This window comes from Spinacia oleracea, chromosome 3 (assembly GCF_020520425.1).
Source record: "Spinacia oleracea cultivar Varoflay chromosome 3, BTI_SOV_V1, whole genome shotgun sequence".
NCBI lineage: Eukaryota > Viridiplantae > Streptophyta > Magnoliopsida > Caryophyllales > Amaranthaceae > Spinacia > Spinacia oleracea.
This window is the reverse complement of record NC_079489.1, coordinates 20594800-20611772: the sequence shown is the minus strand read 5'-3', so window position 1 is coordinate 20611772 and position 16973 is coordinate 20594800. Positions and strand designations below refer to the sequence as shown.

Sequence of the window (16973 nt, the reverse complement as noted above, 5' to 3'; positions counted from 1 at the left end):
TACAAGAAGGTCAGTGGGAGAAAAATTGCTTTCCTAGTATTATATGTCGACGACATATTACTTATCGGAAATGACATTCCTATGTTGAACTCTGTCAAGATTTGGCTTGGGAAATGTTTTTCGATGAAGGATCTAGGAGAAGCACAGTACATATTGGGCATCAAGATTTACAGAGATAGATCTAAAAAGATGATTGGACTTAGTCAAAGCACTTATATCAATAAGGTGCTTGATAGGTTCAAGATGGCAGACTCCAAGCGAGGCTACCTACCCATGTCTCATGGAATAACTCTAAGCAAGACTCAGTGCCCAAAAACACTTGATGAGCGTAGACGAATGAATGGGATCCCATATGCATCATTGATTGGTTCAATAATGTATGCTATGATATGTACACGCCCGGATGTTGCGTACGCACTCAGTGCTACGAGCAGATACCATTCAGACCCAGGAGAGGCGCATTGGACTGCTGCCAAGAATATTCTGAAGTACCTGAAAAGGCACAAAGATGACTTCCTGGTCTATGGTGGAGATGATGAATTAATTGTTAAAGGATATACGGACGCAAGTTTCCAAACCGACAAAGATGATTTCAGATCACATTCTGGGTTTGTCTTCTGCCTCAATGGAGGTGCATAAGCTGGAAAAGTGCTAAGCAAAGAACCATTGCGGATTCTACAACTGAAGCGGAGTACATTGCTGCACATGAAGAAGCAAAGGAATCTATATGGCTAAGGAAGTTCATAGACGAACTTGGTGTAGTCCCCTCCATTAAAGGACCAATAGCCCTGTATTGTGATAATAACGGAGCTATTGCACAGGCAAAGGAGCCTAGACACCACCAGAGAGTCAAGCATGTACTTCGTAGATTTCACCTTCTACGAGAGTTCGTTGAAAGAAAAGAAGTCGAGATAAGCAAGATTGGAACTGATGACAACATATCAGATCCATTGACTAAACCTCTGCCGCAGGCAAAGCACAACTCGCACACTGCAGCTATGGGAATCAAGCATATTGGAGAATGGCTTTGATATCCTTGTTTAATGTTTTAAAGTTTTAGAGTTTAAATCTTTGTAAAACATTATTGGTTAATCATTCACAATAAATGAATAGAATTCATTTTTCCATTTAATTTGTGGTTTATTAAATGATGAGTCCCTTCAATTTGACGATATATTCAAGATAGACTGTCAGGACCAGTCCTGTGACTAAGAAATGTCTATCAAGTGAACTTGAATGTCAAAGGTTGAAAATGGTCCCTAGTCGGAGTTTTCTATAAAATTGGACGCATAGAAAACGTTAGACGACTAGAATGCAAGATGACTAGTAGTTCTGTTTCTTGAACTATGTGGACATGGCAATGTCATAATCATTTGCATAGATACTTACTTTGGGAAGACTAGTATCGGACAGACCTATGAAACTTTACTGTAAGAGATGAAAATCTGTCATAAGTAAATTTCATTAAATTATTAGACACTAAATCCTCAATACCTGAGTGATTTGAGATTACTTGTTTGAGAACTGGTTGCTTTGACGTTGACCAACCGTCGCACCGTAAAAGGAGGCTATAAAGGCAGCGAGGTAATCACCTATCAAACGAAGTCTAATCTCAAGATCGCAAGATTAGGGATTGTCCTCCCATAAATCGGGATGAGATGCTTAAAAGTTGTACAAGCCCACTCGGAGAGCTAGAAACTGTGAAATGCATGGCCGTGCTCGGATGAATCATAGGCTATGATTATCTGTTTATTTGATCAGTTGAACTCTGAAACCGAGAAACACCTCTGGACATAATAAGGATGACAACTCTTACGTTATGTTCAAGAGCAAGCATCGAGCGACAAAGGAATTAGGAAATTCACACTTGTCCCTAAGGACAAGTGGGAGATTGAAGGAAATAATGCCCTTGGTCCAAGTATGCATTCTATGTTACGTCTAATAAAAGCGGTTCAGTATTAATTAACAAGTTAATAATTCAGTGAGATCAAGTGAGCTGAATGCCTAGCTAGAGGCCGCTTCAGTTCAAGTGGAATTAATGATATTAATCCACAGCTTACTCTTGACTGAACCCGTAGGGTCACACAAATAGTACGTAAACGGATCAAGTATTTAATGGCATTAAATACTCTATCTATGGATATTCGGAATCGACGGATCTTGGTTTCAGTGGGAGCTGAGATCGTCACAAGCAAGAAATGAATACTCCGGAAACGATGATATTGCCGGAAACGGAAATATGGATCGTATCGGAAATATAAATATTATCCAAGTCGTAGATGTTGCCGGAAACGGAAACATGGTACGTATCGGAAAATATTATCGGAAATGGAAATATTGCCTAAATCGGAAATATTGCCGGAAACGGAAATATTGTCAGAATCGGAAATATTATCGGAATCGGAAAATAATTCCGGAAACGGAAATATTAAATATTTGTTCGAAACGGAAATTAATTCCGGAATCGGAAATATTAAATATTGTTCGTATCGGAAATGAATTCCGGAATCGAGAATTTAATCGGAAGCGTATCGTACGAATTATCATCGGACGAGGCCCGCTAGACGAAGGCCCAGCACGAAGCCAGGCCATCGCCCAGCGAGCCGCACGCACCAACGCACGCCTCGACCAGGCCCAGCGCAAGGCCCGGCCCAGCCAAGGGCGCGCGCCCGCGAGAGCACAACAGCGTGGGCTGTGCGCCTGTCGTGGGCCGCAAGGCTTGCGCGGGTGCACGGCTTGTGCAATGCTTGTGCGGGAAATCCTAATCCTATTAGGATTTGTGCAAAGATTAAAATCTTAATCCTATTAGATTTGTTTTGTTATTTAGAGTCCTAATAAAGTTCTAACTAGCAAATCCACATCCTAGTAGGATTACAATTCCTTTTCCATACTCCTATAAATAGGTGCCTAGGGTCACAATTTATGGGTACGATTGAAGTATTCAAAGGGTAAGTTTTTGAAAAAAAAAAAAAATCAGCCATACACTTGAAAACACTAGCCGAATTTCCTAAGCACCTTATGGGCGATTCTAGTTGGTCTAACTTGAGGCGGATCCGGACGTACTGTGGACTATCTACGGAGGGACGACATTTGGAGTCCTAAAGACTTGTTCTTGTTCGGTTCGGGTGCAGCTAGGGAAGGCACGCTACAACATGTATGCATCCATTCTATGCTAAATGATTATGTGTAAATAATATGCTTTCCTGGCTTTATGGTTTTTCCGCATGATTTATGAATTGTCATATGTATCATAACCTAACAAAAAATGCCCAAAAATTCATACTTCGGGGCTGAATTTCGCAGATCCGGTCTTAGGAGTTCAACTTAGAACGTCGGTTCCAGTCAATTTAGGCTTAGAAAAATCGAAAATCCGATACTTTTCGAAAGCAACAGTTTTTTCACGATTCATCCAATAATTCGGAAAAATATTCGAAGAGAAAAGAAAAACATAAAATTCGACCAGATTCAAAACATGAAAATTTTCTAAAAAGTACTTTAAATACATGAAGCTCATGATACCACTGATGGGATTTACAGTCAATCTAATTAACATATTAATTAGCGGAATAATCCTGAATCAAGGATCCATGTAAAAAGTATAGTTTAAGCAATACATACTTTTGTAACGTGTACTACCGAATTATTCTACGAACACGAACGAGAACTCCCAACGTAGTTCCTCTACAAACTTCCACCGACACGTGCAGATCCGCCTTGAGTATTGATAGCTTAGATCTTTAATCAAGGGTTTAGGCTTTTGGGATGAACACATTATGGTGCCACACAGAGAGAATTGGGAATCTCAAGTTGTGCTAGGGTTTAGTGTATAACTTAAGGTATTAGGAAAACAACAAGTAAAAATTAGGGAAATAACCCTTAGGGTTATTAAGATAACCGGCCAAAGGCACTTAGCCTTCAACCGTCCAGCAAGCCCACTCGCACAGCACAGCCTCCCGCGCGTGGGCTTTGGGCCGCGCTTGGTTGGCGCTGCTATTGTTGCTTCTATGTGTGTCCAACCGCGAGGCCATGGGCCTGCTCTGCGCGTGCTGGCAACGATGTGGCATGCGGGCCTTGAGCGCTTGCGCTCTTGGCTCTTTGGCCGCTACGTTGCTTGTCCCTTCTCGTGTTTTGCGTCTAATGCCTTACGGTCATTATTTATCGTAAAGTACTTGATGATCCAATGTCGTACGATACGATTATTCGTTTCTCCTAGCTTACGAATATACGCAATGCGATATACGATTCCGATCCTATGTCTTATTGTATATTTATATTTTCCAAACTAATTTCCCGAAAATCCATTAAATTAATTTCCAATTCATTTAATCCGGAGATCTGTTTTATATCATTGGTGTGACATTGTAGGTTCAGTCAAGCGTAAGCTGTGAGCCTAATAAGGATTATAACTCACTGATCGGAAGTAATGCTCCAGCTAGCTGTTCCGATCACTTGATTTTACTGAATTTATTATTCGAAATTAATCTGAACCTTAGTATGGACTAATGCACCTTGGGTGAAGGACACGTTTCCATCACTATAAGCTCCTCTAAGGTAAGGTGTTTATTCTTATGCATTAACTGATTACGAAAATCTTTCCATGATAGGCGGAGTTTCTCAATCAACACAATAGCAAGAGAAATATCACATATTTGAAGGCCTTCAGTAGCCTTAGAAATGCACACATTTTCATAAGTATGAATCTGATCTATAATTGGTTTATCATCCTCAACTTGAAAGCCTAACCACTTACCAACATAATAACGTTTAGTACCAGCATCATCAGTTCCATACTTCGTATCTAATTCATCCCAAATATGCCTGGCATGATTATAACCCATATAGATATCAAGAAATGCATTCGATATATGATGCAACAATATGCCCTTACATGGCCTATCATCTTTAGCAAATTTATACTCAAAAGCATGCAATTCGGTTTCATCATCAGGTTCGACAACATCACCAATCACATAAGCAACATCAATTTGTTCCAAATAAAATCTCATCCTAACAACCCAACGTTTATAATTCTTGCCATCAAGAGGTTCCAATTTCGACATGTCAGGATTAAGAAATTTCGAATTCATAGCCATAATAGTCGTCTTTTAGATTGTCGTGATAATACAAAAATTAGAACAAACTTATCTGGTTGATGAACCGATTAATGAACAATTGTTGCGTCGTGGACACCCACTGTCCTAAAAGACGATTCCGCGCTACCTCCCGGTGCAGTAGAACAGAATGCGGTCTCCCTCCGGGATTAGCGCAACGCCGACTTTGTGTGCACTCACAAAACCAGAAGAAGTCAAAACATATGCTCAAAACCATGAAAGAATGTGTGTTTGTATTTTTCTGGGAATGTGTTTGAATATTTCAGTGTTTTGGAAAATGAACCGAAATTATGATTAATCAGAATTAAGGAGAGCAACAATCATAAACAGCTGGAAAAATGAAGATTGTAACGGCAGAAAAATGCACAGATTCTCGTAATCACCCACAAAACCCACTCCACGCCTGCGAACCGCTTTCCCAAGTACCAAGTACTACGGGCCACAGCCCGAGCCCGTGCATGTGTGTTACGTGTCCACCATACTGTAGGAGATATGACTAATAGCAGATTAAATTTGAATGGCTTATCTGAAATTATGTCGTGGCGTGACACCAATCACTGCCCTAAAGTTGAATTTGCCCCGCTACACACACGCGGACTCATGGTAATCAACCCCTAGGGTTACACGACTCCTCATTTCCGGTGTGGACGGATACGAAGATTGAGAACACCCTTAAGCAATACCCAGAACAATAGTCGATTTTGTGTTTGTAGTTTTGGAGAAGATGAATAAGGTTTTCTCTTCTGTGTCTGGAGGAAGAATCAATTGCCTTTTTAAATAGGCCAAAAGAATCAACAAATATGGAAGGCTATTAATTGGTCATCAATTAGGCCATAAATAGAGGAAGCAATTAAGGTAATAATGGCCAACAAATCAATTAGTTGAATTACAAAATCAATTCAATAATTATGCTCCAAAATTTATGATTCATAATAGGAAAAACCACATTGTATTTACGGAAACTTTAATTCTTTTGAAGCAACATAATTTGGAGTTTTTCAACATAGACCGAAAGGAGTAAAACTCCAACATTCCCCCACATGATTCAAAAGAAAATAGGCTTTATTAAGAGAAGATGTTCTGGGCAAGGGATACTTAGTTTTACAAGTATCAATGTCTTGTGGATTTGAATTGATACCTAGTGCATACTAGTATGTCATACAACCATGTAAGGTAGAATTACCCTTGAACCTTGCATGGGGATTGTAGTAACACAAGAGCGCACCAAACTTTTCTCAAAACAAGTAGTGTTCTCGCGAACTTTAATAGTCAATGCCCCACATATGCCTGGTTTTTCATGAACGCTCTAGAGGTCCTAGCCTAAGGAACCTCATAGGGGATTGGGCGTAACCCCCACATTCACATAGGTAAGCTCATCAAGTTTGTACTGTCACAAACCACCTTTACAAGGCTATAAACTTATTAAGATCCTTGGCTCAACCTTACACATATGACAGTAGAAAAAATACTACATCACTTTTATTAATAGGAATGGTTGTAGTACATTACTTGAGTTCTTTTGTGACTTCGTTTGACCCATTGAACTTAGTTATTTTTAAGACGGGTATCAATCACAATTCACTCCACATAGGCTTTAAATCCATTCCTCAATGCTGACTCCAGCAAAAAAATTTATACAAAGGCCTTTGATGAGAATCTCATATTCCTCTCATTTTCACATGATATCATAATTTTTCATGATCAATATCCATGCCTCAAGCATGTATATATATTCTAATTACATTACAAGCTCTCTCAATTATAGCTTGTAAGCCACAACACATAATACTTATGGAGTCGGCTTCACCAACAATGGAGTTCACATTTTACAATCAACTCATAGTACTTGACAACCCACATACATAGTAATATGTAATAAAAATGTGGAGAAACAGAAAAATCACCTTACCCCCACAATGAGCTAACATCCAAAAACTTTTCTAATGGTAGAATCCAATGATATGGACACTCAACACCATAATAGAATTATCACTTTCAATTAAACCAATGGGCATTTCAAGCATACTCGTTTGCCCATAACTGCAAAGTACATTTCAATGATTAATGGAGAGCACACCACATTGACCATCAAACTGTTAAAGTATCAAAACATAGTAATAACATACCACGCAAGGAAGGGAACTTTACTACTCCGTACATATTATGTAATAACTTAGAGTTTGCCAAAATAAAATGCAGGGAAGAAACTTCCCTGACTTGTACGAAACATGTTGGAGCCACTAGTTAGATCTGGACTTCATTACTACTCTTTGATAAGCATTGTGTTCATCATTTTTAATCAGAACTTGATTTGATTATATAATGCCACTGCAAAACTTACCAAAAAAAAATAGAATTAGCATTAACCTCATTGTATCTCATACCTCGCTTTCTTACTCTTTATCATGTTTAAAAACAGTACTTTTAGAGTACTATCAACATGTTTCTGAGTTTTTCCGAGTATACGACCATGTTTCACTTTTCCGGATCAATGCTTGGTGCTTCTACTAGCCACGCACGTAGCCAACTTGCACCTCGTCATAAATCCCCCAGTGTACTTCCGAAACTAAGCCCATCAGTTCCTGATCCTTCATTGCAACTGGTTCAGACATTCCGTCGAACACCTTGTGTGCACTAAATTTTTTAACATCTTTCTTGTTGCCTAAAATTATCAGAAAGCAATTGAACAGGAACAAGAGATAAAGAACACCACAACATTACTAACTTTTCCCGTCATTGATTAATGGGAGCAAGAATGCATTAACTACTGGATCGAAAAAACTGATGAAATTTGTAATTTAAAATATGAGAAAAGTTTGACTAGGTAGAAAAAAACGTGGGTTATAGAAGCTCTAGCCGCACAAATATACGAAGTACAACAAACATGTATGCCAATGTATATTTGGGTTTTGATATTATTATTATTATCAAACCCTTGAACTATACCGATCAAACAAAACAACAGTAAAATTTTGTTCCTTGCGGCAGCGATTGAATCGCATTTAGACAGATAATCCTCGTAACAACAACATTTTAACACAGTACTATTAGCCATAATAATAAAAAGGCAAATTCAACTTTAGATTGTAGGAGATATGACTAATAGCAGATTAAATTTGAATGGCTTATCTGAAATTATGTCGTGGCGTGACACCAATCACTGCCCTAAAGTTGAATTTGCCCCGCTACACACACGCGGACTCATGGCAATCAACCCCTAGGGTTACACGACTCCTCATTTCCGGTGTGGACGGATACGAAGATTGAGAACACCCTTAAGCAATACCCAGAACAATAGTCGATTTTGTGTTTGTAGTTTTGGAGAAGATGAATAAGGTTTTCTCTTCTGTGTCTGGAGGAAGAATCAATTGCCTTTTTAAATAGGCCAAAAGAATCAACAAATATGGAAGGCTATTAATTGGTCATCAATTAGGCCATAAATAGAGGAAGCAATTAAGGTAATAATGGCCAACAAATCAATTAGTTGAATTACACAATCAATTCAATAATTATGCTCCAAAATTTATGATTCATAATAGGAAAAACCACATTGTATTTACGGAAACTTTAATTCTTTTGAAGCAACATAATTTGGAGTTTTTCAACATAGACCGAAAGGAGTAAAACTCCAACACATACCATTCTCACACTTTCTCAAACAAGAGTTACATCCACACCCCAATTAATAAACAAGGAGAATATGAAGAGTTTTTCCAATGTGGGACTCTCTTATTTTACACTCTTTTCTATGTGTTTCCTAATGAGAATTTCCAACACCAACTCCCTCTATATTCCTCTCTGCTTCTTCTTTGTCTCTCCTGGTAAATAATTTTGCGTCACCACATGAAATGGAGAAAAGAATTGGGGAAAGAGGAAGGCAGTCACTTGTGATTGAAGATAAAGAATTGATGATGATGGAGCCATGGAGGCAAGACGAAAGGAGAGAAAGGGGCAATGGTGAGATGATGATGACTGGAGATAAAGAAGGAGGTGAGAGCGTAGGATTATTTTCTTTAAAAATTATGATCAATATTACCCTTTCGACTGGTTATCAGTCATGTGCGACTGTTGAAAGCGAGTGACTATTAACGTTCGAATTATTTTTAAAATAAAATTATATGTGGAATTAATAAAAGAGAACGGCCCAAAAATTTGATTATTATAATCAATTTTTTCAAAAAAAAAAGAAGTAAACAAGAAAGATTTTTAAAATTAACGTAGATTATGATAAATTCTAATGAGTTATTTATGTAAACGTGTCAAAAAATAGCAACTTTTAAATGAACAACTAGTGTGTGGCCCGGGCGTTGCTCCGGGTTTTACTTTTGCTAGGGTTTAGTTTTTGTAAAAATGTGCCCATTTTTAAAAGATTGTATTTTATATTTATATGGGAAAATATAACATACATTATGGCTAGTTAAGATGGTAAGAAGCAAAACTTTAATCCATGAGGTTTGATGTTTGATCCTTGCTACATGATTTTTTTTGGTTGCCAACATGCTATGATATTTATTAGCGGTGACATGGCGTAATAAGGAGGGGTATACGTGACACATATACTTTTTCATAAACGTCTTTTAATATATTAGTATAGATTTCATTGAAAAGTCCAAAAGAAAATTATGATTTCCCTAGAAACAAAAATAAAAAGAAAAGAAGGAAAACAATTTAATTGATTGCTTCCTTTCATATGGCTTAACAAGAAAGCTAAAGAGTGCAACTTTTGACAAAACAAACATGGAAACATGGCTATACATGCACCTACGTGTTTCATCTTCTACCAATTGATCTCTCGCTTTCTCTCTCCTACTCACTTCAACACCTCCCATTTTCCCCCATTTCAAATCTTCTCATCTTTGGAGGATTAATTTGTAAACTACTCTCATTTAATTGTTATTTTTTGCGTAAATGAGCAAGAAATGCAAATTATAAATAAAACATGATAAAAATTTAAACCTTTAACCTATCGTATAGAGGCTATCGTTTTAGCCACTAGGCTAATACTTAAGTAGTTCATTTAATTATTTGTTTGAATGAACAAAACATTATCATTTTAAAAAAGTTTAGAACACAGATTATACTCCATCAGTACTTCCTGTTTTTATTTAGTTGACTTATTTTTTTTATCAAGTTTGTCAATACATCACTTTATACCATAGTATCTTTAACTATATAAGTAAAAGAATTGATACTCTTTGAAAATATACAATGAGACGAATATAACAAAATATCATACAATTATATATGTTTTTTCTTTGTATAAATCAATAGTCAAATTATACTATATAATATAAATAATATCAAAAGTCAAAATGTGATAATTAAATTAAACATAGGAAGTACTTTAATTTGATTAGCTAGCAACCGAGTAGCAACGTCACCATATTTTTGTCTCCCCAAGTCCACGTTATCCAAAAACCACTTGTACTACGTGTAATTTTTACGTACCCTATATATTTATATTCCCCTTTTGTTTTTATATAAATACATAAACAAAAATGAAATATATTTAGCTCAACTTTATATAATATTCTCAAAAAAATTAGAATTAATAGTATCTTATATAGTTATTTGATCGATCATGGCTCAACCTGCAATTTTGCCACTTCTTCCTACAACTTCTATTACTACAACAGGAAATAATAGCAACTTAGGTTATTGGTTTATTCTTCTTCAATTCTTCTTTTATTTTTTGTATATAAACAAAATATATCTTGTATTTTTTAATATATATATCTTGATTTGTTATGAAATACTAAAAGAAATTGATTTGGTTGGAATGCTATTATTATGTAGAGGAAAGTGATGATGAAGAATTGTTTATGGTGCCGGATATGGAGGCGGCAATGGAAGAAGAGGATAGACAGATGTTAATGAATCAAGGAAGTTTACAAAGCTCTAATAATAACGATAATGGTGGCGAAGTAGCGCCTCCTAAGCGTAAAAGAGGCCGTAATCCTGCTGATAAGGAATATAGAAGACTTAAGAGGTTTGTTTTCATCTTCAATTTGAGTCATGATCAACAATATATGTTTTTTCTTTATTAATTGCAAGAATTTATTTAGTTGGTAATTTATTGAAATTGAAATTAATTACTTGTTAGAACTAATGTGAAGAGGTCTTATGTTTTTTATTTTTTATTTATTTATTTATTCATAAAGAGGGATAATGGCAAATTGACAAATTTTTTTCTAGCTTGTTAGATTTATCTTGGTATGTAATTCCAAATTTTTATAACTTTTTCCATCAATGGTTGAAACTTTGTTCAAGTCCCTGTTAATAATAGGTGTAACCAATACGCCGTACTAAAGAGTACATGGAGGTCTTAATAAGCCTATGTATATGTATAGTAAACATTTTCCAATGGGAGATCTATCGGCCGGAGATACAAACCTGTAATGTTATAACCTGATGTTTATGGGATATTATAACTAGTTTCGGTTGAACTTTATAAGGTACGGACAACTGGATATATAATAAAACTTATCGTGACATTAACACAAGAAGCTACCACTAAGAAAAAATATAAATCAAGACAAAAAAAATTATAAGGTACGTAGTAGTTATTTTTTTAAAAAAAAAAATAGTGTTATATAATCCCACATTGTCCCAATTCATATATATGAATTTAAGTAATAATTATATTACTTCATAAAATTATCAATCCCTACCACTACAAGCATTTGCACCTTTAACGACAACCTAATTACGACGGGTCAAAAATCTCGTCATAAAAGCCTTTTGTGACGGGGCTAACAACCAAACAGAGACGGGAACAACCGTCCCAAATGTCTTTTACGACGGGTTTATGACGGGATTTCCATTAACGACGGCCCCCTTTTACGACGGGTTCGCGACAGAAAATCCCGACATTAATCAACGATTATTGGCCTTTAGCGACGGGATTTCCCATCGTAAATGGTACAATTTCTTGTAGTGTACGTATACGTATCACCTTTATTACATTTATATTTGAAATGCTTTGTTGATGAGTGATGATGATGTGTTAGTTTTGTAGCCTTTCCTTTTTCATAAATGCAACAATTCTGAAATGAATTTCACGCCAAGAAAAACACGTATATAGTACTGTTAATTAACAAATAGCAATCCCTATTTTTTTGGTAATAAATATTTTGTACGTAGGTAAGTATACTTCCTTCTTCAATAGATATTGCAATATCTGGGCGTACTTTTTCTCTATTTTCAAATTTTTCTTTGAGTCCTTTGACCATATATATTGCGATTATTTATTTAAGTACGTGGAGCTCCAAGTCCAACCACTAGACAAAGTTACGTTGCTAATGGTTCAATGGTTGTTTTCTTTGTCCTCGATCAACTAACATTACAAAATATTGTACCATTAACGACGGGAAATCTGATCGCTAAAGGCTAATAATCGTTGATTAATGACGGGATTTCCGGTCGCGAACCAGTCATAAAAGGGGGTCGTCGTTAATAGAAAATCACGTCGTTAACCCGTCGTAAAAGACATTTGTGACGGTTTTTCCCGTCTTGACCCGTCATAATTAGGTTGTCGTTAAAGATACAAATTCTTGTAGTAACGTTATAAGTCTTACAACAGATATTGACATTTGAATTATCATCCTTTAATTTTAATTAATTTAATTGTGTAATTAAAAAGTTTAAATTTGTAATTACGTTACAAATACGTCTTTCATGTTATAATGGAATTAAGGGTACGTTAAATCCATGCATGCAGGTTGTTAAGGAACAGAGTGTCTGCTCAACAAGCACGTGAAAGAAAAAAGGTTTATGTGAATGATTTAGAGTCAAGAGCCAATGAATTGCTTGACAAAAACTTCAAATTAGAAGAGAAAATTTCTACCCTCTCTAACGAAAACACCATGCTTCGCAAGGTACATACTTTATTAATATTGTCGTTTTATTGACTATTTCCACGCTCTCGTATACAATTTGCTTAAAACAATAAACATGATCAAATTCAATTAGTTAAATACGATATAATCCTTGAAATTTGGTAACTTCTCATTGAATTGACAACAGTGCATAAGAAATTACTAATTTTGTTCAGCGAAAAAACAGTTCGAAAAGGTTGGTATTTGGTAGAATTTACTTAATTTCTTTAAAACAAACATGTACACAAAAATACATAATGATATTTACTCCTATTACAACTTGGACAAATTAATAAACTTTATCAAAGTTTGACTTAAAAGGTCATGTACTCATGTGTACTTAATGTATATCTTGAATTAGGGAGAGTACAATACCTAAATCATTTGACATTTCGTATTTTTTTATTTTCTTTTTGTGGGGTGGATGAGCCAAAAGGCATTACGGAGTACAAATAATAAATGAGAGAGTGGAGATACGAATATGTGATTTACCGTGCACATGCCCTCGATAGTTACTGTTTGGTCAAGTTTTGATATTTTTATGTATAAATTATAGTCTTAAACACACCTACAAAGCTTAATTAGACACCTACAAGGCTTAATTACCAGCCAGCTAGCTTAGCAATGAAGTGTAATTATGAAGTTAAGATCAGACTAAGAAAATTGTAGCATAATTGAAGTGGATGAGTCTTGATAGAAATCTAGTCTTTAATAACCATGCAACACCCTACTTAAGACTCAATGTATGAGTTGAATAAGAAGATAAAATAATATGGCACATAAATTTACAAGTCTTAAATTTGAGGAGTAAAGAGCTAAATTTGATTAAATCTTAAAGAGTATCAATAATAAGTTATATAATTATAAAATATTTTGTATTAGTGAAATGCTTATATGACATGTGAATAAAGTTTTAAGACAAAACCCCCTTGATAATTTAATTATTAAAAAGCTGAAAAAAATTAACATACGTAGTATATTAAGCATTAATTATGCAATCCTAAATTAATTTCAACTAAGAAAAAGAGTTAAATTTGTTCTTATTTTATAGTCCTAAGGGTTGCATATATCATTACCTTTTTGTTTTCTTCCCGTTAAAATAAGTTGTTATTATTGATCTATTTTAGCAAATGGAATTTTGAGATGATTAGTTATTTAATTGCAGATACTCATGAACACCAGACCAAAGACTGACGAAAGTGAAGAGCCCAAGTGATCAATGATGTGCTCGATTTGAATTTTGCATTTCTATTTTCTTATTTTTCAAATTCCTACTCATAGATGTTTTAAGATATAATAGAAATCTTGTGAATGCAAGATTTTGTAAAATCAAGTAGAGAGATATAACAGATAGATGTGCTCACCTTAACGTTCTTTATAAACCAACCAATGAGCAAATTCTTGTCTCTGGGGCTTATTTCCCGGCACAAAACAACGATAAAGACCAATTCTGAGAGCTGATATCTACCTTCTATGAAAACATTCATATTCCCTGGATCCTCGTCGACGACTTTAACGAACTTTTACATAATTCGGATAAATGTGGAGGCAACCCAGTCTCACAAAGACAATGCCAGAGACTTCCAAGGTTTCTTACTCGTTCAAATGCGACAGACATAGCGTGCATACAACAATCGTACTCCTGGAAATCCCAATCCCACCCAGGCTTGTATCAACGGCTAGATAGGGCCGTCGCAAGCAATATCTTCACTGATAAATTCCCCAACGCATCAGTTAAATATGGTACCTTTACTAGCTCAGATCATGCCCCAATGTTCTTTGATACAAACTCAGAGACCATTATGGTGAATAGATTGTTCAGATTCCAAAATTCTTGGACTCTCGAGGATGAACCAGCTAAAATTGTTAAAAAGCATTGGAACTGCAATACTCAAGGTTCAAGATTCTTTAGAATAAGATCCAAACTAACCAACATAAAAGGCGACCTAAAAAATTGGGCGAAAGGAAAATTCTCACACAAGACCATGCAACTTAAAACTAATGCAGATAAAATTCAAGAACTTGAAGATAAGCTTATAACCCAACCGTTCAACCCTATCTGGCAAAACCACCTTTTAAGAATGCTCAAACAACGAGAAAAGATCCTCTTACAAAAACAACACTTGTGGAAAAATTCTGCAAAAAAAACTTGGCTGAATCAAGGAGACAGAAACACGAGATTTTTCCACCAACTCATGAAACAAAGAGCCGCGAAAAACCACATCTATCGACTAAAGAATGCTGACAACCATTGGGAGGAGGGGCAAGTGAACGTTCAAAACATCCTCTTTAACTCCTTTCAAGATAGATTCAAAACATCCGTTCAGCCTGGGCGTATAATTAACCTAGATTTTCTCCCACAATTAATTTCTGATTCCGATAGGCTTAGTCTCATCGCCCCCTTCTCAGACGAGGAGATTAAAAATAGTTTCTTTACTATGAACCCGCTCAAGGCACCAGGATCAGATGGATTTGGGCCAAAGTTTTTTCAAACCTACTGGAAAACAATCGGCCCTGAAGTTACATTAGCAATAAAGAGCTTTTTCTCACACGGAAAAATGCCGCCTTTTCTGAATCACACTCTTATAGCTCTTATCCCCAAAAATGATAACCCAGAGAACCCCAATCATTTCAGACCAATCAGCCTCTGCGGCACGATCTATAAAGCTATCTCTAAACTCCTAGTCTCTAGACTAAGTCCTATTCTTCAAAAACACATAAGCCCCTTCCAAAACGCCTTCACCCCTGGCAGGTCCATCCATGATAATTTGCTTTTAGTCCAGGAGATCCTCAATGTTTTTAAGAAATCAAAATCCAAAGTTGGATGGTGTGCTCTTAAACTGGACATGGAAAAAGCTTATGACAGAATAGAATGGGATTTCCTTTGGGCTACTCTTGACAAAATGGGCTTTCCTACAACCTGGATAAACTGGGCGAAAGCAACTGTGACTACAGTTTCGTACTCTATCAAAGTTAACAACTCAGCCACGGATGTTTTTACCCCGTCTAGAGGGTTAAGACAAGGAGACCCGCTATCTCCTTACCTTTTTATTTTATGCATGGAAGTTTTTATAATCATGCTGAATAATGCCAGTGCGAGACCTAACCTAGGGCTCGGATTTAAAATAGCGCCACAAACTATAAAAATCCCATGTTTAATGTTTGCAGACGATAGCCTACTTTTATGTAAAGCCACTAACTCCGCATGCCATAACTTACTCAAAGTCATCACTGACTTCTGTAAACTCTCAGGCCAATTAGTGAATTTCCATAAATCAGCTATTATCTTCTCAAAGAATATCAACCACCCCAAGAGAGATGCATTGGCCAGCATTTTTAATATGCATAAATCTGGGTCTCTAGGTCGATATCTGGGAGCTCACTTCTCAAGTTTCACACCTACAAGATCTGACTATCTACGCATCATGCAAAAAAATGAACGCTGTATAAACTCCTGGCAAGCTAACTTTCTATCCAAAGCATGTAGAACAACGCTCATTCAAAGCAACCTTGAAGCCCTCCCGTCCTACATTTGCTCTTCCTTCCTACTTCCAAGGAAGACGTGCCATCAATTGGATAATATTCATCGCCAATTTTTTTGGAACCAATCCAAGTCAGGTAATGAACTCCCTCTCATTGCCTGGAACAAAGTCTGTCAGCCTAAGGATCAAGGAGGGCTAGGTTTAAGAAGAACCTACCCTCTGAATAGAGCTTTCATCGCAAAACTAGGCTGGAAAATCCTAACAGACGAAAATAACCTTTGGGCAAAAATCATGAGGAAAAAATATCTTCAGAACACAAATTTCTTCTCTGCCAAGAGAAAAATTAAAGACTCTCCTATTTGGATCAGCATTTTAAACCAAAGGGAGATTTTGAGGAAAGGAATTAGATGGAAGATTGGCAATGGGAATCACATCAATTTCTGGAAAGATAACTGGGTTGGTCAATATGCCCTTTCTGATCTCCCTTGCAACTCCCCAAATAG

At 36.2% G+C, this 16973-nt stretch overlaps 1 protein-coding gene across 1 annotated transcript; it reads left to right on the top strand.

Moving 5' to 3' along the window:
* Nucleotides 1–10593: 10593 nt before the first annotated feature.
* On the top strand, nucleotides 10594–14451 carry LOC110805805 (transcription factor HY5-like). Its single transcript, XM_022011421.2, has 4 exons — nucleotides 10594–10765; nucleotides 10908–11100; nucleotides 12832–12988; nucleotides 14154–14451. The coding sequence occupies exons 1-4, from the start codon at nucleotides 10693–10695 to the stop codon at nucleotides 14202–14204; spliced, it is 474 nt and encodes a 157-aa protein (XP_021867113.2). The 5' UTR covers nucleotides 10594–10692; the 3' UTR covers nucleotides 14205–14451.
* The last annotated feature ends 2522 nt before the right edge of the window (nucleotides 14452–16973 follow it).

What these genes read in the sequence shown, in the direction of transcription:
- LOC110805805 (XM_022011421.2), top strand. Translation starts at nt 10,693, where the DNA reads ATGGCTCAACCTGCAATTTTGCCACTTCTTCCTACAACTTCTATTACT. An exon ending in AGGAAATAATAGCAACTTAG is followed by an intron (nt 10,766 to 10,907) that starts GTTATTGGTTTA and finishes ATTATTATGTAG; the next exon opens with AGGAAAGTGATGATGAAGAA. An exon ending in AAAACACCATGCTTCGCAAG is followed by an intron (nt 12,989 to 14,153) that starts GTACATACTTTA and finishes ATTTAATTGCAG; the next exon opens with ATACTCATGAACACCAGACC.